Raw genomic sequence first — 21,896 nt, 5'->3', positions numbered from 1 at the left:
TAAAGTTTTTTTAAAGATTTTATTTATTTGAGGGAGAGCATAAGCATGGGGCCGGGGGGGGAGGACTGAGAGAGGGAGTGGGACATGCAGACTTCCTGCTGAGCGGGGCCTGATGAAGCACTCGGTTCCAGGACCCTGAGATCATGACCAAGCTGAAAGACAAATAAGCTACCCAGCTGCCCCAGTAGAGCATGGGATTCTTGATTGTGGGGTTGTTAGTTTTAATCCCACATTGGGTATAGAGATTACTTAAAAATCTTTTGGGGCTCAGTGCTGAGCGTCTACCTTCGGCTCGGGTCGTGGTCCCAGGGTCCTGGGTTCAAGCCCCTCATCGGGCTCTCTGCTTGGCAGGAGTCCTCTTCTCCCTCCCCCACTCCCCCTGCTTGCATTCCCTCTCATGTGTGTCTGTCAAATAAAATCTTTTAAAAAAAGAGACCAAGAATGGTTAAAACATTTAAAACTATATATTTTGGGGGTGCCTGGGTGGCTCAGCGGGTTAAGCCGCTGCCTTCGGTTCGGGTCATGAACTCGGGAGTCCTGGAATCGAGCCCCGCATCGGCCTCTCTGCTCAGCAGGGAGCCTGCTTCCTCCTCTCTCTTCTGCCTGCCTCTCTGCCTGCTTGTGATCTCTCTCAAATCTTTTATATATATATATATATATATATATATATATAAAATCTTTTAAAAGTTATTTTCAGCTCTTCCACAGGAGGCGTACACACTGCCACTGGGGCCGCTGCCATGTCTCTAGTGATCCCTGAGAAGTTCAGCACATTTTGCGAGTACTCAACATTAGTATCGATAGGTGGCGGAAAATAGCCTTTGCCATCACTGCAATTAAACGTGTGGGGCAGGGATGCCTGGGTGGCTCAGTTGGTTAAGCAGCTGCCTTCGGCTCAGGTCATGATCCCAGCATCCTGCGATCGAATCCCACATCGGGCTCCTTGCTCCGCAGGGAGCCTGCTTCTCCCTCTGACTCTGCCTGCCACTCTTTTTGCCTGTGCTAGCTCTCGCTCGCTCTCTCTATGACAAATAAAATCTTTAAAAAAAAAAAAAAAGGTGTGGGCCCTTAGTGTTAAGGAAAGCAGACATTGATCTCACTAAGAGGGCCGGCGAGCTCACTGAGGATGAGGTGGAACGTGTGATCACCATTATGCAGAATCCTCGCCAGTATAACATCCCAGACTGGTTTTTGAACAGACAAAAGGATGTGAAGGATGGAAAGTACAGCCAGGTCCTGGCCAATGGCCTGGACAGCAAACTCCGTGAAGACCTGGAGAGACTGAAGATCAGGGCCCAGAGAGGGCTGCAGCACTTTGGGGGACTTCTTGTACGAGGCCAGCACGCCATAGGGTTCTGGGGCCACACTGTGGGTGTGTCCAAGAAGAAATAAATCTGTAGACCTTGCCTGTTAATAAAATAGATTATACACCTAAAAAAAAAAATATTTTCACTAATCTCTTTGTAAAGGTTCAAGTGTAATTAAACTTTTTTTTTTTTTTTAAGATTATTTATTTGACGGGGCGCCTGGGTGGCTCAGTGGGTTAAGCTGCTGCCTTCAGCTCAGGTCATGATCTCAGGGCCATGGAATCGAGTCCTGCATCGGGCTCTCTGCTCAGCAGGGAGCCTGCTTCCTCCTCTCTCTCTCTCTGCCTGCCTCTCTGCCTACTTGTGATCTCTCTCTGTCAAATAAATAAAAAATAAAATCTTTTTAAAAAATTATTTATTTGACAGAGACACAGTGAGAGAATACATGCAGGGGTAATGGGAGGGAGAAGCAGGCTTCCTACTGAGCAGGGAGCCCAATGTGGGACTCAATCTAGGACCTGAGATCATGACCTGAGCCAAAGGCAGATGCCTAATGACTGAGCCACCCCAGGCACCCGTACAAATGTAATTAAACTTTTAATACAATTTTAAAAATTTAAATTATTGTTTATATGTTCTGATTCCTCAAGATTATGGTTGTTTACACTTAATTTTTTTGTTAAGTTTATTTTTTTTAAAGATTTTATTTATTTGACAGATTACACGTAGGCCAAGAGGCAGGCAGAGAAGAGGAAGCAGGCTTCCCGCTGAGGAGAGAGCCCAATGTGGGGCTCGATCCTAGGACTCTGGGATCTGAACCAAAGGCAGAGGCTTTGGCTCACCCAGGTGCCCCATGTTGTTTGTTTTCAAGTAATCTCTGTGCCCAATGTGGGGCTCAAACTCAGGACCATGAAATCAAGAGCTGAATTCAGAATGAGCCAGCCAGGCATCAATTAATAATTAAGTACAAGACTCGAAGAAAATAAATACTTGTCTTGTATACATGGATCCTGAATCCATTTTTCACCACTGAATGGGAAGCCTAATATAAATATTCCAATCCTTATCCTAACTTTGAAACTCAGTGGAGTTTGGGAATGCTCTACTACAACGATTAAGGTGTCTTCTTAAGTTCCAGCAAACAGGAGCACCTGGGTGGCTCAGTCAATTAAGCGTTAGACTCAATTTTGTCTCAGGTTATGATCTCGGTCCTGGGATTGAGCCCCAAATTGGGTTCTGTGCCCAGTGGAAAGTCTGCTATTCTCTCTGTTCTACCTATCCCCACTCATCCTCTCTCTCAAATAAATCTTTTTTAAAAATTCCAACAACATTCAGGGGTGCCTAGGCGGTGCATTCAGTTAAGCTCAGCTCATGATCTTTTGGGTGGTAGGATCAAGCCCCGCATCAGGCTGCCAAAAGTCGGCTTGAGATTCTCCTCTCCCTTAGGCCCTCCCATGTGCTCTCTCTCTCAACTCTTTTTTTTTTTTTTTTATTCTAACAAACATTCAGACATAGAAAATTATATTAGGGGGTGCCTGGGTGGCTCAGTCAGTTAAGCGTCTGACTTTAAAGCTCAGGTCGTGATCTCCGAGTCATGGGATCAAGCGCTGTGTGGGGCTCTGTGCTCAGCAGGGAGTTTAGAGATACTCTCTCCCTCTCCCTCTGCTCTTCCCCTGGCTTGTGCTCTCTCTCCGAAATAAAATTTCTTTTAAGATTTTATTTATTTATTTGATAGCGATTACAAGTAGAGAGGCAGGCAGAGAGAGAGGAGGAAGCAGGCTCCCCGCTGAGCAGAGAGCCCGATGTGGGGCTCGATCCCAGTACCCTGAGATCATGACCTGAACTGAAGGCAGAGGCTTTAACCCACTGAGCCACCCAGTTGCCCCATCTCTGAAATAAAATCTTTTTTTTTTTTTTTAAGATTTGTATTTATTTGACAGAAATCACAAGTAGGCAGAGAGAAGAGGAAGCAGGCTCCCCGTGAAGCAGAGAGCCCGATGTGGAGCTCGATCCCAGGACTCTGGGATCATGACCTGAGCCGAAGGCAGAGGCTTTAACCCAATGAGCCACCCAGGCGTCCCTCTGAAATTAATCTTAAAAAATAGTTCACACCTGGCATATTCACTTAGGAAAATATAGGGTGGGAAGCAACATGCAGTAGGGCAAGTTCAGGCATTCCACAAGTTTGTGTAGTAGTCCTCACAGCAGTACAACCTGTACAAAAATGATGAAATCTGCAGTGCGCAAGTGCAGGACTCTCCTGGAAGTTTTATGTTTCAGCACCCAGTATCTCTTGTAACAACTCTGTAGTATAGCTTCCAAAGTTCCTGGAAGAGCTACCCAGTTATGTTACTGCATTTGGAAGCTTCCAAGTATAGTGTCCCCACCAGATACAGTTTCTTCTGGTTCAGATGCATTTTACAAATCAGGTCACTTTTACCATATGCAAATGTAACAGAGATGACACCATAGTTATCAGGGTGCCAGAGAAACCAGTGTAATAAAAGGTCAAATTCTCATGCAGAAAGGGGCAGGGTTTTGTTAAAGGAATAGTGTCCAGAATGGAGCACCTGGGTGGCTCAGTGGATAAGCATCTGCCTGGGTCACAATCCCTGGATACCAGGGTCAGCCCAGTATGGGGCTCCCTGCTCGGCAGGAAGCTTGCTTCTCCCTCTCCCACTCCCCCTGCTTGTGTTCCTTCTCTCGCTGGGTCTCTCTCTGTCAAATAAATAAAATCTTTAAAAAAATTTATTTCAGAGACAGAGAGAGCAAGAGAGGAGAGAGGGTCAGAACGAGAAGTAGACTCCCTGCTGAGCAGGGAGCCCAATAGCTCGCTCTCTCACTGTCTCTCTCCCCAACAAATGAATAAAATCTTTAAAAAATCTCCCAAGATATACTGGTAAAGTGAAAAAACATCAAGGTGTATAGTAGTATGTGTTCTATGCTGCCATTCATATATTTATGTGTGGTGTGTACATGTACTTTTATAAAATGAAGATATGTTTATACTTCTGTAAATACTTCAGAAATACATGTGAGGGGCGCCTGGGTGGCTCAATCGGTTAAGTGACCCACTCTTGGTTTTGGCTCAGGGCATGATCTCAGGGTTGTGGGATTGAGCCCCATATAGGGCTCCATTCTCTGTGGGAGCCTCTCCCATGCTCTGATGGATTTTTTTCCCTTCCTCTCTGCCCCTCCACCAACTCATGCTCTCTCTCTCTCTCCCCCCCTCAAAATAAGTAAATCTTTAAAAAAAAATAAAATACGGGCAACTGGGCTGCTCAGTGGGTTAAAGCCTCTGCTTTCAGCTCAGGTCATGGTCCCAGGGTCCTGGGATCAAGCCCCTCATCGTGCTCTCTACTCAGCAGGGAGTCTGCTTCCCTTTCTCTCTCTGCCTGCCTCTCTGCCAACTTGTGATCTCTCTCTGTCAAATAAATAAAGGTCTTAAATAAATAAATAAAATACATGTGAAGTGGATATGATAGTTTCCTCTGGGGAGGGAAATTAGTTTACTGGAGGTTGTATATTGAAGGGAGACTTAATTTTCACAGTCCATTTTTTTTTAAAGATTTTATTTATTTGACAGAGATCACAAGCAGGCAGACAGCAGAGAGTGGTGGTGGGGAGCAGGCTACCTGCTGAGCAGAGAGCCTGATGCAGGGCTCCATCCCAGGACCCTGAGATCATGATCTGAGCCAAAGCTTAACCCACTGAGCCCCTTCACAGTCCTTTTTTTTTTTTTTTTTTTTTAACATATAATGTATTATTTGTTTCAGGGTACAGGTCTGTGAATCATCAGTCTTACACAATTCACAGCACTCACCATAGCACATACCCTCCCCAATGTCCATAACCCAGCCACCCTATCCCTCCCCCACCACCTCCCAACAACCTTCAGTTTGTTTCCTGAGATTAAGAGTCTCTTACGGTTTGGGGCACCTGGGTGGCTCAGTGGGTTAAAGCCTCTGCCTTCGGGTCGGGTCATGATCCCAGGGTCCTGGGACGGAGCCCCGCATCGGGCTCTCTGCTCAGCAGGGAGCCTGCTTCCTCCTCTCTCTCTCTGCCTCCTCTCTACTTGTGATCTCTGTCAAATAAATAAAATCTTAAAAAAAAAAAAAAGAGTCTCATGGTTTGTCTTTCTCCCATCTTGTTTCAATTTTTTCCCTACCTCCCCCCTGGAATCCCCCTCCCTGCCTCTCAAATTCCTCATATCAGAGAGATCATATAATTGTCTTTATCTGATAGACTAATTTCACTTAGCATAATACCCTCTAGTTCCATCCACTTTGTTGCAAATGGCAAGATTTTACAGTCCATTCTTTAGCACTGTTCAAATTTTTTAAAAATCATATGTGTTTATTGTCTATTTAAAATAATTTAGGGGCGGGGCGGGGCACCTAAGTGGCTCAGTGGGTTAAAGTCTCTGCCTTTAGCTCAGATCATGATCCCAGGATCCTGGTATCGAGCCCCGCATCGGGCTCTCTGCTCAGCAGGGAGTCTGCTTCCTCCTCTCTCTCTCTCTGCCTGCCTCTCTGCCTACTTGTGTTCTGTCAAATAAATAAATAAAAATCTTTTAAAAAAAATAATAATTTAGGGGCGCCTGGGTGGCTCAGTGGGTTAAAGTCTCTGTCTTCAGCTCAGGTCGTGACCCCAGAGTTCTGGGATAGAACCCCACATCGGGCTCTCTGCTCGGCGGGGAGCCTGCTTCTCTCTCTCTCTCTGCCTGCCTCTCTTCCTACTTGTGATCTCTGTCAAAAAAAATTAATTAAATAAATAAAATAATTTAGGAGCACCTGGGTGGCACAGTTGAATGAGCATTCAACTCTTGGTTTCAGTTCAGGTCATGATCTTGGGGTTCTAGGAAAGAGCCCCACGTCCGGCTCTTTGCTATGTACAGAGTCTGGATGAGACACCATATGCTCCCCCCTCCTCAAATAAATAAATCCTTAAGAAGAGATTTAATAAAATAAAATAGTCAAATTGTGATTTTCTTTTTAATTTCCAAAGATAAAATGTATAATTTTAAAACATCGAGTGATGTTTTGTCACCTAGTTTACTGGAAAATTATTCTCAGTGTATGAAAAAAAAAACCACTGTAATTCTTAGAAATAATAATTTTTTATAAGTACTTTATTTATTTTTTTGGCAGCCAGAGATCACAAGTAGGCAGAGAGGCAGGCAGAAAGAGAGAGAAAGAGAAAGGAGGAAGCAGGCTCCCTGCTGAGCAGAGCCTGATGCGGGGCTCAATCCCAGGACCCTGGGATCATGACCGGAGCTGAAGGCAGAGGCTTTTAAACCCACTGAGCCACTCAAGTGCCCCTAGAAATAATTATTATTATTTTTTAAAGATTCTATTTATTTATTTGAGAGAGAGAGAGTGAGAGAGAGCATGAGCGAGGAGAAGGTCAGAGGGAGAAGCAGACTCCCCGTGGAGCTGGGAGCCTGATGCGGAACTCGATCCCAGGACTCCGAGATCATGACCTGAGCCGAAGGCAGTCGTCCAACCAACTGAGCCAGCCAGGCGTCCCTAGAAATAATTATTTTAACAAAATAATTAAGTGTCTGCCTTCAGCCCAGTCCCAGGTCCTGGAAAGAGAGCCCCACATCAGGCTTCCTGCTCAGCAGGGAACCTGCTTCTCCCTCTCTCTGCCACTCCCCCAGCTTGTGCTCTCCCTCTGTTGAATGAATAAATAAAATCTTTTTTTTTTTCTGAAGATTTTATTTATTTATTTGACAGAGAGAGAGATCACAAGTAGGCAGAGAGGCTGACAGAGAGGGGGAAGCAGGCTCCCTGCAGAGCAGAGAGCCCGATGCGATGCGGGGCTCGATCCCAGGACTCTGAGATCCTGACCTGAGGCAAAGGCAGAGGCTTAACCCACTGAGCCACCCAGGTGTCTCAAATCTTTTTTTAATTTTTTTTAATGATTTTATTTATTTACTTATTTGTTAGGGGGGGGGCACAAGCAGGCAGAGTGGCAGGCAGAGGCAGAGAGAGAAGCAGGCTCCCCACTAAGCAAGGAGCCCAATGGGGGGACTCGATCCCAAGACCCTGGAATCATGACTTGAGCCAAAGGCAGCAACCTAACCAACTAAGCCACCCAGGTGTCCCCGAATACATAAAATCTTAAGAGCAATAACAACGAGAAACTCTCACCTGGAAGAACCTCTTAGTTACCATTCTTGAATTCATCTAGCCCTTTTAAAATTGATTACTTGGATAAGTGTACATACATGCTTGGTCAATCTTTTATGCCCATTATTTTTTTTTTCTTCTCCTTCTCCTGATTTTTATTCTTTTTGTTTTTTAAATATTTAATTTATTTGACACACAGAGACACAATGAGAGAAGGAACACAAGCAGGGGGAGTGGGAGAGGGAGAAGCAGGCTCCCCATCAAATGGGAATCCCAATGTGGGACTCGATCCCAAGACCCCAGGATCATGACCTGAGCCAAAGGTGACTGAGCCACCCACGCGCCCCTGATTCTTATTCTTATTCTTCTCCTTTCCCCTCTTCTTCTTCTTCCTCTTCCCCTTCCCCTCCTTCTCCTTCTTCCTCTTCTTTTTCCTATCTGCTGCTGCTTCCTGCTTCTGCTGCTTCTCCTTCTGCTGCTGCTTCTGCTGCTTCTCCTTCTGCTGCTGCTTCTGCTGCTTCTCCTTCTGCTGTTTCTTCTGCTGCTCCTTCTGCTGCTTCTCCTTCTGCTGCTGCTGCTTTTGCTTCTTCTGCTGCTGCTTCTGCTTCTTCTGCTGCTGCTTCTCCTTCTGCTTCTTCTTCTGCTGCTGCTGCTTCTCCTTCTGCTTCTTCTTCTGCTGCTGCTGCTTCTCCTCCTGCTTCTTCTGCTGCTGCTTCTGCTGCTTCTCCTGCTTCTTCTCCTTCTGCTGCTTCTTTTGTTGCTGCATCTGCTGCTTCTGCTGCTGCTGCTTCTCCTTTTGCTTCTTCTGCTTCTGCTTCTTCTGCTGCTGCTTCTGCTGCTTCTCCTGCTTCTTCTCCTTCTGCTGCTTCTTTTGTTGCTGCATCTGCTGCTTCTGCTGCTGCTGCTTCTCCTTTTGCTTCTTCTGCTTCTGCTTCTTCTGCTGCTGCTTCTGCTTCTTCTCCTGCTGCTTCCTCTGCTGCTGCTTCTGCTTCTTCTCCTGCTGCTTCCTCTGCTGCTTCTCCTGCTTCTTCTGCTTCTTCTTCTTCTGATGCTTCTTCTGCTTCTTTTGCTTCCCTTCTGCTTCCCTTTCTCCTCCTCCTCCTTCCTTCCTCTACCCCTTCCCCCTTCCCTGCACACCCCCTCCTCCTCCCCCTCCTCCCCCTCTTCTTCTTTCTTCCCTCCTCCTCCTTCTTCTATGGTTTTATTTATTTGAGAGAGAGAAAAAGAAAACATGAGCAGGGAGAGGAGCAGAGGGAGAGGGAGAAGCAGGGAGCCCAATGCAGTACTCAATCCCAGGACCCCAGGGTCATGACCTGCTCAAGGCACACACTTAACCAACTGAGCCAACCAGGAGCCCCATTCTTCCTCTTCTTTTTAAGATTGTGTTTATTTATTTGAGAGAGAGAGATCAGGGGGATGAGCAGAAGGAAATGGACAAGCAGACCCCTTGCTGAGTGTTGGAGCCTGACATGGGGCTTGATCTCACAACTCTGAGATCATGACCTAAACCAAAACCAAGAGTTGGATGCTTAACCAACTGAGCCACCTATGTGTCCCTTCTTATTCTTTTTTAACCATTTAGCTAAATATTCTAATTTGAAATCTCAGAATTAAGTAAAGCTTTAGAATTATTTAATGCAGCTCTCTGTCTAATGATGGAATCCCCTCTAGAACAAGTTACTCCTTAGATTAGGTAGTTTAAGGAAATGAGTCTTTTTTTAAGGTTTTTTTTTTTTTTAATTTGACAAAGAGAGAGATCACAAGTAGGCAGAGAGATAGGCAGAGAGAGAGGGAGAAGCAGGCTCCCCGCCGAGCAGAGAGCCTGATGCGGGGCTTAATCCCAGGACCCTGAGATCATGAACTGAGCTGAAGGCAGAGGCTTAACCCACTGAGCCACTCAGGTGCCCCAGGAAATGAGTCTTAAACTAGGGTCCATGGCTAGGAGTAATGGATGAACTTTAAAGAGACCCTGAACCTTTGAATATATATTCAGAACTAGATGTGTTTGTATTTGTGTTTATTTTCTCTAAATACCTTAATACTCCTATCAGATTCTAAAAAGTGTTCCAAACACTCCCCAAATAAAAAATCTTGGTCTTTTTAGGTTAACAGAATTGAAGCTATGTTTTGGTTTGAAAATCATGAGTGGAAATATGAACATTGGGAACCCATATTTTTCACTATGAGAAAAGAAAATGGACTAAGAGAAGGTGAGGAAGATCTCTGTCAAGTAGGGTTTGAACTGTAGGTATTAGCTTGCACTTACTCATATTAAAATGTTTCCTTTTTGGGGTGCCTCAGTGGCTGAGTTGTTAAGTGTCTGCCTTCAGCTCAGGTCATGATCCTGGGGTCCTGGGGTCGAGCCCTGCATCAGGCTCCCTGCTTGGCAGGGAACCTGCTTCTCCCTCTTCCTCCTCCTCTGCTTCTGTTCCCTCTCGCTGTGTCTCTCTCTGTCAAATAAATAAAAATAAAATAATAAATGTTTCCTTTTATCAGTATTACACTCCCTCCATAGAGACAGAAAGCTTAAACAGACCAATATCTGGAAAAAATAGATAAATTTACTAAAGAACTATCCCAGGAGAATACATTTGTTCCTTTTTATATTCTTTAAAATCATCTGTAAGTATAAATTAATTTAAACAAAAACTGAAATGGGGGCATCTAGCTGGCTCAGTTGGCAGAGCATATGACTCTTTTTTTTTTTTTTTAAAGATTTTATTTATTTGACAGACAGAGATCACAAGCAGGCAGAGAGAGAGGGGGAAGCAGGTTCTCCGCTGAGCAGAGAGCCCGATGCAGAGCTCGATCCCAGGACCTTGAGACCATGACCCGAACTGAAGGCAGAGGCTTAACCCACTGAGCCATCCAGGTGCCCCAAGATGAAACCATTTTGAATTTAGGGTGGGCCGAAATCCAGTGAGCTGTGTCCTCAAAAGATGAAAGGTGCAAAGACACGTGGAAAAGCCACGTGACTGACCACAGAGGGGCTGACTGGAGGGATGTGACAGAAGCCCAGGATGTCTGGAGCCACCAGAAGTGGAAGAGGCAGGAAGGACCCTGCACATACCTTGATTTTTGACTAGTGGCTTCTAGAGCTGAGAGAATAAATTTTGTTGTGTCTGAAGTCACTGTTTATGATAATGTTGATGGACCAAAAAGAGGGACGCGCCTGCATGTACGGATCAGCTGTGTGTTCATGAGTTTGACCCCAGGGTGTGGATCTGTTCTTGATGAGGGCCACGTCCTGTGGGGTCTGCGGTGCTGAGGAGCACTGTCGGCTCGGGTGGGGAAGTCACCTGTCAAATAGGACTCCGGCAGCTGGGCCCGGGCCACCAGCTGCCAGCCACCTGCAGGTCTGTTTTGAAAATGTTTCATCCTGTAGTATTCCAGGAGAGCATATGACTCTTTTTTTTTTTTTTTTTTTTTAAAGATTTTATTTATTTATTTGAGAGAGAGAGACAGTGAGAGAGAGCATGAGTGAGGAGAAGGTCAGAGAGCGAAGCAGACTTCCCATGGAGCTGGGAGCCCGATGTGGGACTCGATCCCGGGACTCCAGGATCACGCCCTGAGCCGAAGGCAGTTTTTTTTTTTTAAAGATTTTATTTATTTATTTGACAGAGAGAAATCACAAGTAGATGGAGAGGCAGGCAGAGAGAGAGAGGGAAGCAGGCTTCCTGCTGAGCAGAGAGCCCGATGACGGCCTCGATCCCAGGACCCTGAGATCATGACCTGAGCCGAAGGCAGCAGCTTAACCCACTGAGCCACCCAGGCACCCGAGAGCATATGACTCTTGATCTTAAGGTCATGAGTTTTAGTCCCATGTTGGGGTTGAGTTTACTTGAAGGAAGGAAGGAAAGGAAAGGAAGAAAAGGAAAAGAAAGGGAAGAAAGGAAGGGAACGGGAAGGAAAGGAAAAAGGGAAGGGAAAGGAAGAAGGGAAAGGAAAACAGACTAAAATGTTAAAAATGTTTCAAAACTACCATTTGAAAGAGGAGACAGACCACTGTGGTTAAAGTATATTCAATTATGATAAACAAAAAACTGGAAAAAAAATCTTAACCTTTAAGATAAGAATCATCCTGGGTTTCGACACCAAAAATCTCCTGGAGGCACATGTGTTATTTCCACTGTTGGTAATCCTAGATTTGATGACGTTGTTAAAGTGGTGACTACCAGACCTCTCAATGTAAAAGAAAATTTCTGTTTTCTTTTAAAGAAAGAAATGAATGTCCCAATCTCCAAAAACATTTTTTTTATTTTTTTTTAAACTGGGCATGGAGCCTAATGCCTGTTTGAACTCACAACCCTGAGGTCAAGCCCTGGGCTGAGATCAAGAGTTGGAAGCTTAAACAAACAAACAAAAGTATTGGATGCTTAACGGATTGAGCCCCTAGGTGCCCCTCAGAAACACTTCTTTTTTTTTTTAAGATTTTATTTATTTATTTGACAGAGAGAGATCACAAGTAGGCAGAGAGGCAGGCAGAGAGAGAGAGAGGAAAGCGGGTTTCCTGCTGAGCAGAGAGCCCGATGCGGGACTCGATCCCATGACCCTGAGATCAGGACCTGAGTGGAAGGCAGCGGCTTAATCCACTGAGCCACCTAGGCGCCCTCAGAAACACTTCTTAAATGGGGTGGGCTGGCTGGCTCAGTCGGTAGAGCATTTGACTCTTGATCTTGGGGTTGTGAGTTTAAGCCCCACGTTGGGTGTGGAGCCTACTTAAAACAAACAAACAAAAAGCATTTCTATAAATTACTACTCCTGGGCTTGTTGGCACATGGAATTTCACTTTTCTAACTATAATATAAGTAGGCTTAGAATATTTTTCAGCAGATTAATCCTTTGGAAAACAAATCCTGGCCTCATACTATGAGAAAAATGCAACTAGTAGAATATTGTGTGGCTTATAAACAGAAAAGTTAAAAAGATTTTGAGGGGCACTGGGTGCTGCCATTGGTTAAGCCTCTGATACTTTTTTTTTTTTTTAGATTTTATTTATTTATTTGATACAGAGAGAGAGACAGCAAGAGAGGGAACACAAGCAGGGGCAGTGGGAGAGGAAGAAGCAGACTCCCCGCCTAGCAGGGAGGCTGATGTAGTGCTCAAACCCAGGACCCTGGGATCATGACCTGAGCAGAAGGCAGAGGCTTAACACCCTGAGCCACCCACGCAACCCTTAAAATTTTTATTTTTAAATAATTTCTATACCCAGTGTGGGGCTCAAACTCATAACCCTGAGATCAAGAGTTTCATGCTCTACTGGCTAAGCCAGCCAGGTGTCCATAATATGTGCATTTTAGTATCACCAAAATGGTGAATTAAAAAAAAAAAAGATTTTATTTATTTATTTGAAACGAGAGAGAGCATGAGTGGAGGGGCGAGATAGTGGGAGAGGGAGAAGCAGGCTCCCCGATGAGCAGGGAGTCCAATGATGCGGGGCTCGATCCCAGGACCCTGGGATCATGACCTGAGCTAAAGGCAGACCCTCAACTACCCAGATGCCCCCACCACATGATGAATATTTGAGAAGAAATTTTTCTAAGTAATGTCTAAAGACTGGTGCCTAGAAACAAAAACCCACTCACTCCTTTTCTCACCCTTATTTGTAAGGGGTTTTTTTTCTTTTAAAGATTTTATTTCAGAGAGAGATCACAAGTAGGCAGAGAGGCAAGCAGAGGAGGAGGGGGAAGCAGGCTCCCCGCTGAGCAGAGAGCCCAATGTGGGGCTCAATCCCAGGACCCTGAGATCATGACCTGAGCCGAAGGCAGAGGCTTAACACCCTGAGCCACCCAGGTGCCCCGGGGATTTTGTTTTGTTTTGTTTTGTTTTTTAAGGAATTCTGCCACATTTATAATTCTAAATGGAAATGCATTATCCTCTTCCATACTCTGCATTTCTTCCTAGCAGAATTACCCATTTATGATCTATATCCCCATGTTAGCTGTAACATATGTTTCTTCAAACAATATTTAAATAGTAGATGACAGTGGTGCCTGGGTGGCTCAGTGGGTTAAAACCTCTGCCTTCAGCTCAGGTCATGATTCCAGGATCCTGGGACCGAGCCCCGCAATGGGCTCTCTGCTCAGTAGGGAGCCTGCTCCCCCCGCCCCCACCTGCCTCTCTGCCTACTTGTAATCTCTGCCTATCAAATATATAAATAAAATCTTTAAAAAAAAATAGTAGATGACAAACACTAAGTGTAAAGAAAATCATCCTGGGGTAGCAGTTTCCTGTTTCAGGAGAATCAGTAAAATTTCACAGCTGGAAAAAGCTTTAAAGATGTTTTAGTCCAGGGCGCCTGGGTGGCTCAGTCAGTGAAGCATCTGCCTTCAGCTCAGGTCGAGATCTCCAGGTCCTGGGACCAAGCCCCACATCGGATTCCCTGCTTAGCAGGGAGTCTTCTTCTCTCTCTGCCCCTACCTCTACTCATGCTCTCTTGCTCTCTCTCTGTGTCTCAAATAGATAAATACAATATTTAAAAAAACAAAAACAAAAACAAAAACAAACCAGGGGTGCCTGGGTGGCTCAGTGGGTTAAAGCCTCTGCCTTTGGCTCAGGTCATGATCTCAGGGTCCTGGGATCGAGCCCCACATCGGGCTCTCTGCTCAGCCGGGAGCCTGCTTCCCTTCCTCTCTCTCTGCCTGCCTCTCTGCCTACTTGTGATCTCTGTCTGTCAAATGAATAAATAAAATCTTTAAAAACAAAAAAACAGATCACTTGGTCCAGCCCGTTCATTTTCAAACTAGGAAACAGCCAGATAAAATGTAAAAGGCTAAAAATATCATTTATGAATCTAATTTGTTTAATCATTAGTAGGCAGGAGTATCCTACATCTGGCAATGTGACAGTGGGTTGATGTAACTTCTGCTTATTGTTTGAGCACACTGGTCAACAATTACCTGTTTTTTTTTTTCCTCCATCCATTTGCTTAAGAACATGAAGAGTGCAAAATAAGCTTCAGTCTAGGTAAGAGTATAGAGGAAAAATGAGGGGCTCTGCTCTGAGCCAAAAACCGATACCCTGGAAAGACATGGAGGAGTCATCATGTATAGTTGCACTTAAACGGCAGCCAGAAATGCAGTTTCAAGAAGCCTGAAATTTACCATCCTGAGTGATACTCACAAATTACTGAAAAACTTTTAGAAACAGAGCTTTACGTGCACAAAATTATAGTGAACCCATGCCTGGATGTTGAATATTGCCCCCCAAACAATGAAAGGATAGGAGTCTGGAAGAAGGCAATAAATGATCAATGGCATCTATCAGTGAATATTTTAAGACACAAGACTGGGAGAAACAGGATACTGTAATCTAGAAAGTCAGAATAAAAGGATATATGATTGAGTTTCAAGAATTGGCTGAAAGGGGTGCCTGGCTAGCTTGGTTGGTAGAACATGCAACTCAGTCTCGGGGTGTTGCGTTTGAGCCCCACACTGGGTGTAGAGAGTACTTAACAAAACTTTGTTTTAAAGATTTTATTTCTTTATTTGACAGAGGAAAGTGAGAGAGGGAACACAAACTGGAGGAGTGGGAGAGGGAGAAGCAGACTTCCCATGGAGCAGGAAGCCTGATGTGGGGCTCAGTCCCAGGACTCTGGGATCTTGACCTGAGCTGAAGTCAGACACTTAACAACTGAGTCAGTCAGGTGCCCCTTAAATAAACTAAAAAAAAAAAAAAATTGCTGAAAGGAACTGGTAGGATGAATGTGAGTGAACTTGTTAACCAAATCCTGGTATTTAGAATGAGAAAGCATGCTTTCCATCTTGAGAGATGCTTGCAGGGGGTGGTTCTTTGAACAATAGACAGTGAGCTTCTTGTGGCCCCTTCCCCTCAATTTCTGTTAGGACAAGAAAAACCAAGAAACCTCCGGGTGACAACAAAAAAATGTTTTATTTGATACAAGTGTTGTTGTACGGGATACCTGCCTGACTCACCCCATGCAGCATGCAACTCTTGATCATGAGTTCTTGGTCATGAGTTCAAGTCCCACATTGGGCATAGAGTTTACTTTTTAAAAAAAGTGTTTTATGAGGCACTTTTATTTTATTTTATTTTTTTAAAAAGATTTTATTTATTTGACAGATCACAAGGAGGCAGAGAGGCAGGCAGAGGGAGAGGAGGAAGCAGGCTCCCTGCTGAGCAGAGAGCCCGATGCGGGGCTTGATCCCAGGCTTTAACCCACTGAGCCAACCAGGTGCCCCAAGGCACTTTCATTTTTATAAAGGCACTTTAATATTTTCATATCATTTAGATATGTCCAAGAAGAGTTTATACAAATTCCCAAATAAAGGCTTTAAAATGGGCCATTAAGGGGCTACCTGGGTGGCTCAGTGGGTTGAGCCTCTGCCTTCAGTTCAGGTCATGATCTCAGGGACCTGGGATCGAGCCCCACATCGGGCTCTCTGCTCAGTGGGGAGCCTTCTTCCCCCTCCCCCTCTGCCTGCTGCTCTGACTACTTGTGATCTTTCCCTCTCTCTGTCAAATATATTAATTAATTAAATAAAGATAAATAAATTAAAAAAATGGGCCATTAAGGAAAATTAAGGACATTTTGGATAAATCACTGATATTTTTAAGGATCACAGGATTGGTGTTTATATGCTGCCTCTTAAAGTGTGGCAGGCAAGGACCATACTGTATGCATCAATCTCTATCCTCCACATTGCCCTAAACCTTTTAGAGTCCAAATAGTTATTGAAAAAAATAAGTAAACACTACTTCACCAAGCTTTTTTTTTTTGAGATTTTGTTGATTTTTTAAAATTATTATCATTTTTAAAGATTTTATTTATTTATTTGACAGAGAGAGATGACAAACAGGCAGAGAGGCAGGCAGAGAGAGAGGAGGAAGCAGGCTCCCTGCTGAGCAGAGAGCCCGATGCGGGACTCGATCCCAGGACCCTGAGATCATGACCTGAGCGGAAGGCAGCAGCTTAACCCACTGAGCCACCCAGGCACCCCCAGAGATTTTTCTTATTTTAGAGATAGAGCATGCAGGCACCAGAGAAGAGGATCAGAGGGAGAGGGAAGAATCTCAGGTAGATTCCTTGCTGAGCGTGGAGCCTGACTTGCAAGGCTCTATCCCACGCCCCTGAGATCATGACCTGAGCCGAAATCAGGAGTCAGACACTTAACTGACTGAGTCACCCAGACACCCTCTACACCCAATGTGGGGCTCAAATTCAAAACCCCGAGATCAAGACCTGACTGCTCCACTGACTGGGCCAGTCAAGTGCCCTACCCCATGCATTTTAGAGAGTGAGGTAGCATATGCATTTGCACAAACATCCTAGCATTTGTGTGTTCAACAACTTTAATTGAGGACTTGCTTCATAGAAGACTGAAAGTTATACGGTATCATGCATTCACTCAAAAATATTTATTGAGTATATATTACATTTCAGACAAAATTTTAAGTATTGGGAAATTAGCAGTAAGCAACATAGACCTTTAAAAAAAAAAAAAATCCCTGACCTTGTGGAGTTTACTTACATACAAAGACAAAGCAGACCTCGCCAATCGGTTGACACTCTTAATAGAGGAGATAAGTGAAAATTTTTTCTAATGTTTGATTTTTTTCAAGGATTTTTATTTCTTAATTTATTTAAAAAATTATTTTTATTTTAAGAGAGAGCATGAGCAGGGCAAGGGCAGAAGAGAGGGGGAGAGAGAAACTTTAAGTAGAGTCCCCAGTGAATGTGGAGCCTGATGTGGATGTCCATCCCAGGACCCTGAGCTTATGACCTGAGCTGAAACCAAAAATTAGCCACTCTATCAGCTGAGCCACCGAGAAGCTCCAGGTTTTGTTTTGTTTTTGCTTGTTTTGTTTTGTTTTGTTTTAAAGTAATCACTACACCCAGCCTGGGGCTTGAACTTACATCCCCAAGATCAAGAGTTGCATTCTCCATTGACAGAGCCAACCAGGTGTCCCTAAAAATTTTTTTAAATGATAAATGTTTTGCAATATATAGACAAAGTGCTATGTCAAATTCAGACTTTATTCTTATTTTTGCTTATGAAGCTATGAATAACTGATTCACAATTATTTTAAGTTCATTATATTACAAATTAAATTACATTATAATTAAATTAAATTAATTACATTATAATTTAATTAAATTATAATTAAATTAAATTGTCATTATATTACAAATTACATTACAAATTATAAATCAAAAGAACAAAGAAAAAGGAGGTAAGTTTCAAATATAAAGTGAACAATGGGTCTACTTTTGATTGTGTCATGGACATAAAACATTTTTAACCTGAAAAAAAAACAGCTTAGGAATTGAAAGGAAAAATAAACCCAAATTTGATTGTCTTGTTTTTCAAAGAACTATTAGTTCTGATTTAGACCACGGTGACTTTTCTCATTAATAATATATTAAAATTTTGCAGTGGAATAAAAGTTTTATCAAATAAAAATCTCTTATCTCATATTGTATTATTAATAACTCCAAAGGAGCAGAACCAGATTAAAAGCTCTTATTTATTTTTTTTAAAGGCTTTTATTTTTATAAGACCTGGGAGCTATAAACTAAATAAATAATCTTTTCTACTAACTTATCATTGGAAGTCTTCATTTATTTTCACATTATAAAATTTGTGTTAACGAAATATCCTTTCAATTTGCCTAGATTCTGAAAATTTTAGTCTCTGCAAAAATTTGCAATATCATAGGTGAAAGCACCACTCAAATCTGTTTCAATAAATTCCAATGAACTGCTTTTTTTGGGCATTAAATTTTATTATTTTAAGTAAGTGAGAAATAAGAAATGTCTTCTGAATCACTAAGTTTGCTTCATCAAAATTCTCTTGCCTTCATTTTACAAGAACAAATTAAACACATAAAATGCACAGGGATATCGACATCACAGAGTATTAAAGTCTGAGTCCTATAACTGTGCTTATTTTTAATATTTAAAATAAAGATTCATTGGCAGGATTTTTTTTTCTTAGAGCCCTGCTATTGCCATTATTTTTGCTAGTTTTTCAAGTGCACCACTGCTAAAGCTATTTTGCAAGGAACAACTATGCTGAAGTTCTTTAATTCTATTTCTATGGAAAAGTTCCTTCTGAATGTTGCTCAAATGAATGTTTCAACTCTAGAGGGGAAAACCTCAAGTCAGAGATAATCACTGCAGCTGAAAAGAGAGTTTTATGCCTTTTTAAAATAATCCTTACAGATTTTTCAAGAAACCACCTAGAATAGAAGTAGAATAGAAGTAAATATATAAATATTTATATTTACATAGAAGTAAATATAAATATTTAAACTGAGCACTTTAAATTCTTTAAATTTAGTACATATGTTTTAAATCTAATGATATTTTGTTTCCCTTTAGTTTGAGCTAGAGTAACTTCCAGTTGGTCTCAAGAAGCTCCAGGTTTTTTTTTTTTTTTTAAGTTTTAATTTTTTTTTCTTTTTTGTAATCTCTACATACAACATGGAGCTTGAACTCATGGTCCTGAGATTAAGAGTCACATGAAGAGGCTTCAGGTTTTGTTCTAATTATCTTTAATTTGTTTTTATAAAATTAAGGTATCTAAATTGATATATTCTTCAGAAATCTAAGGGAAGCAGTTAGAAAATTAATTTAGAGACAAATATAATTATTAATAAACATTCATATTGATTGATCATCTAATTTGACATTTAACTCATCAGTTTTTAAATTCTTGACATTTTTGTTTTCCTTTTATATTCTCTTTAGCCCATAAATTCTGTATAATGTTAATAATTTCTTACCTAATTTCATATGAAGCATGAGGTTCCAATTCTAAAAGAAGGAAACCCGTTGATGAAAACAAATTGTGGGAGCATCTGGCTAGCTCAGCTAGCTCAGTCATCCAATGTGGGGCTCGAATTCACAACCCTAAAATCAAGAGTCACAAGCTCCACTGAGGCAGCTGGCTACCACAAATCAAAAATTTTTAAAAAATGACGTATATATTACATCTCAGATAAAATTTTAGGTATTGGGAAAATAGTTGTAAGTTTTTTTTTTTTTTTTTAAATTTGTATATCTTTTGGTCAGGACATTGGCTCATGTTAAGTGGTTGGACTCAATAAAGGATTCCTTTATAGGGAAGATTTTTGTTTTTATTCTTTTCTCACTGTTACTGATCTGCGGTATTTAAATAAGCTTTCTTATTTAAAGAATATCCTTCCTTGGCGCACCTGGGTGGCTCAGTGGGTTAAAGCCTCTGCCTTCAGCTCAGGTCATGATCCCAGGGTTCTGGGATCTAGCCCCGCATCCGGCTCTTTGCTCAGTGGGGAGCCTGCTTCCTTCTCTCCCTCTGCCTGCCTCTCTGCCTACTTGTGATTTCTGTCTGTCAAATAAATAAATAAAATCTTTAGGAAAAAAAAAAAAAGAATATCCTTCTTTGCATCATTTTCCAGTTTCAAGCAGTAATCTCTTCCCCTCATGCATTTTATAGAATTTTCTGAAGTTGTCCAATCATTTCAATGATATTGCTAGTCCTCCTTTTTCTGAAACGAAATTCCACTAATATTTGTAGAAAGTCTACTCAGTACTCTGTTGTGAAAAAGGTAAAGAATGGTGTAAGTAGTTTAAACTTTCTTTACAGCTGTGGAAACAAAGGCCAAGGAGGTTAAAAACAACAACAACCGACTGACCCAGGGTCACAGGAGGGTCAGCGGCATACATAGGAAACAGGTGTCTGCCATTGTAGCATCCACTGTTTATGAAGACCAAAAGATCTCCAGGTAAACAAAATGATGTAAGGACAGCTTTTAATTCAAAGGTGCAGCCAAGGACTTTGAGCTCTTAGGTTCATGTATCTAGTTAGGGATGGGAAGCCAGAAGGATTTATGACCAGTGACCACCACTCCACACTGGCGTGAGCAAACAAACACTGATGGCATGTGAGCCTCTGCCAAATGTTTAACAATCCAATAGATGGGAGAGGAGGGAAGAGTCTGAATTACTCCACTGGGAGATGTGTGTGTGTGTGTGTGTGGGGGGTAATACACAGCTCTTCCCACCCCTAAAATCTCATTAAAGCATAAAGAAAAGAAAACCCAAGCCCACTGTTAAACTGCTGTTATATGGAATAAATTTGAACATCCCATTTTTGAAGTTTGTTACAAGGAGGAATTTCTTAGGGGACCACTAAGAGTGTGTCAGGTGCTTATTAATGCAGATTTCATGGCCTCTAGAGGTCCTGATGTAGCTGGGCCTTGAATCTTCAAGATTTTGAGAGACACAAAACAGAAATCCTGGGTGAAAGAAATAATGGGCTCTTCTTCCATACCCGCCTTTTACATTGAATTGCTTTTATCAGTTTGGGATAGTTTAAATGAGATTCTGAGCAGAGTTAGTGAAATGAACCCCTACTTTCCTCCCCAAGGTCTCTTCTACCTCAAGGCTTTTGCCTTTAGCTTTCAAGGACTCACAGAACCATGCATTAGCATAATTGTAGGTGTTTTTTAAAAAAAAATGATATTAAGTCTAGGCAAACATCACCATGGGTCTGTTTTCTTATTACCAAAAATAGGGAAAAAAGTATTTGTTGTATCTCCCACTGAAGACGGGCACATGGTTTCCTTCGGTGATAAGCAATTCTCAGCCTTGCCACTGAACCTGCACTGTACCTTCCCTGACTTCAATCTCCTCAACTGTAAAATGGGAAACTACCAGATCCCTAATAATCCTTCCAGTCTGAAAATTATAGAACTGTTTCATTATGAAACAGGTTCTACTGCAAATCATATGAAAGAGAAGATACTCTGTACAATTCCCTGAACATATTTATAAAGGTATCCAAGAATTTAGAATATATATAGAAAGGGGGAGATGTTTTCCCACATGGAGTCTTTTAGACCGCGTCTCTAACATACTTTGCCTCAATCTCTTTCTCTTTCCATTAAACAAAAGTGCTTTCCATTAAACAAAAACTTTGTATTTTCCAAACACAAAATATTCACTACCAAAATCACATTTTAGAGAAATTTTAACTATTTACTGTAGTGAATCTAGATATCTTCTGGTTCACACAGCCTTTTCCTGTCACAAGTGCTTTAAACACTTTGACTTCCCTTTACATCACAGACTCTGCTTTCTTGACTTTATCCACTCAAGTCTGGATTTTTGAAAATAATAATTTATTTGCATATTTATATTGGTATATCCACAGCTGAATTCAAAATTCAGAGCCCTATAATTTCGTATTACATTGCATAATCACTTGGATAATGCCACTCTGAGGCAATCTGGCTGAATTGTATTGCTTTCAAAATGAATTTATTTGACTATTCAACATAATCAGTTTTATACACATAAAATCAAATTCTCTGATATACCTAATTTACGTGTAAGATTATTTTTTAAAAATTAGCAAAACAAAAAAAAATTAGCAAAACCTGTTTCATGGACTTATAAATACCATTAAGTCTGTTGGTTTTTAATAGGTTATGTTTCAAGCTTTCATGT

At 42.0% G+C, this 21,896-nt stretch overlaps 1 protein-coding gene across 1 annotated transcript; it reads left to right on the top strand.

Annotated features, from left to right (window-relative positions):
* Positions 1–1,047: 1,047 nt before the first annotated feature.
* On the top strand, positions 1,048–1,408 carry LOC122905421 (40S ribosomal protein S18-like; the record flags this gene model as incomplete). The annotated part of the gene is made up of 1 exon (XM_044247014.1): positions 1,048–1,408. A coding segment is annotated over one exon (345 nt), but the record flags the coding sequence as incomplete, so codon positions are not given.
* Positions 1,409–21,896: the final 20,488 nt, after the last annotated feature.

Source organism: Neovison vison, chromosome 4, assembly GCF_020171115.1.
Source record: "Neovison vison isolate M4711 chromosome 4, ASM_NN_V1, whole genome shotgun sequence".
NCBI lineage: Eukaryota > Metazoa > Chordata > Mammalia > Carnivora > Mustelidae > Neogale > Neogale vison.
Note: the sequence above shows the minus strand (reverse complement) of the source record. Positions and strands in the feature narration are given on the sequence as shown.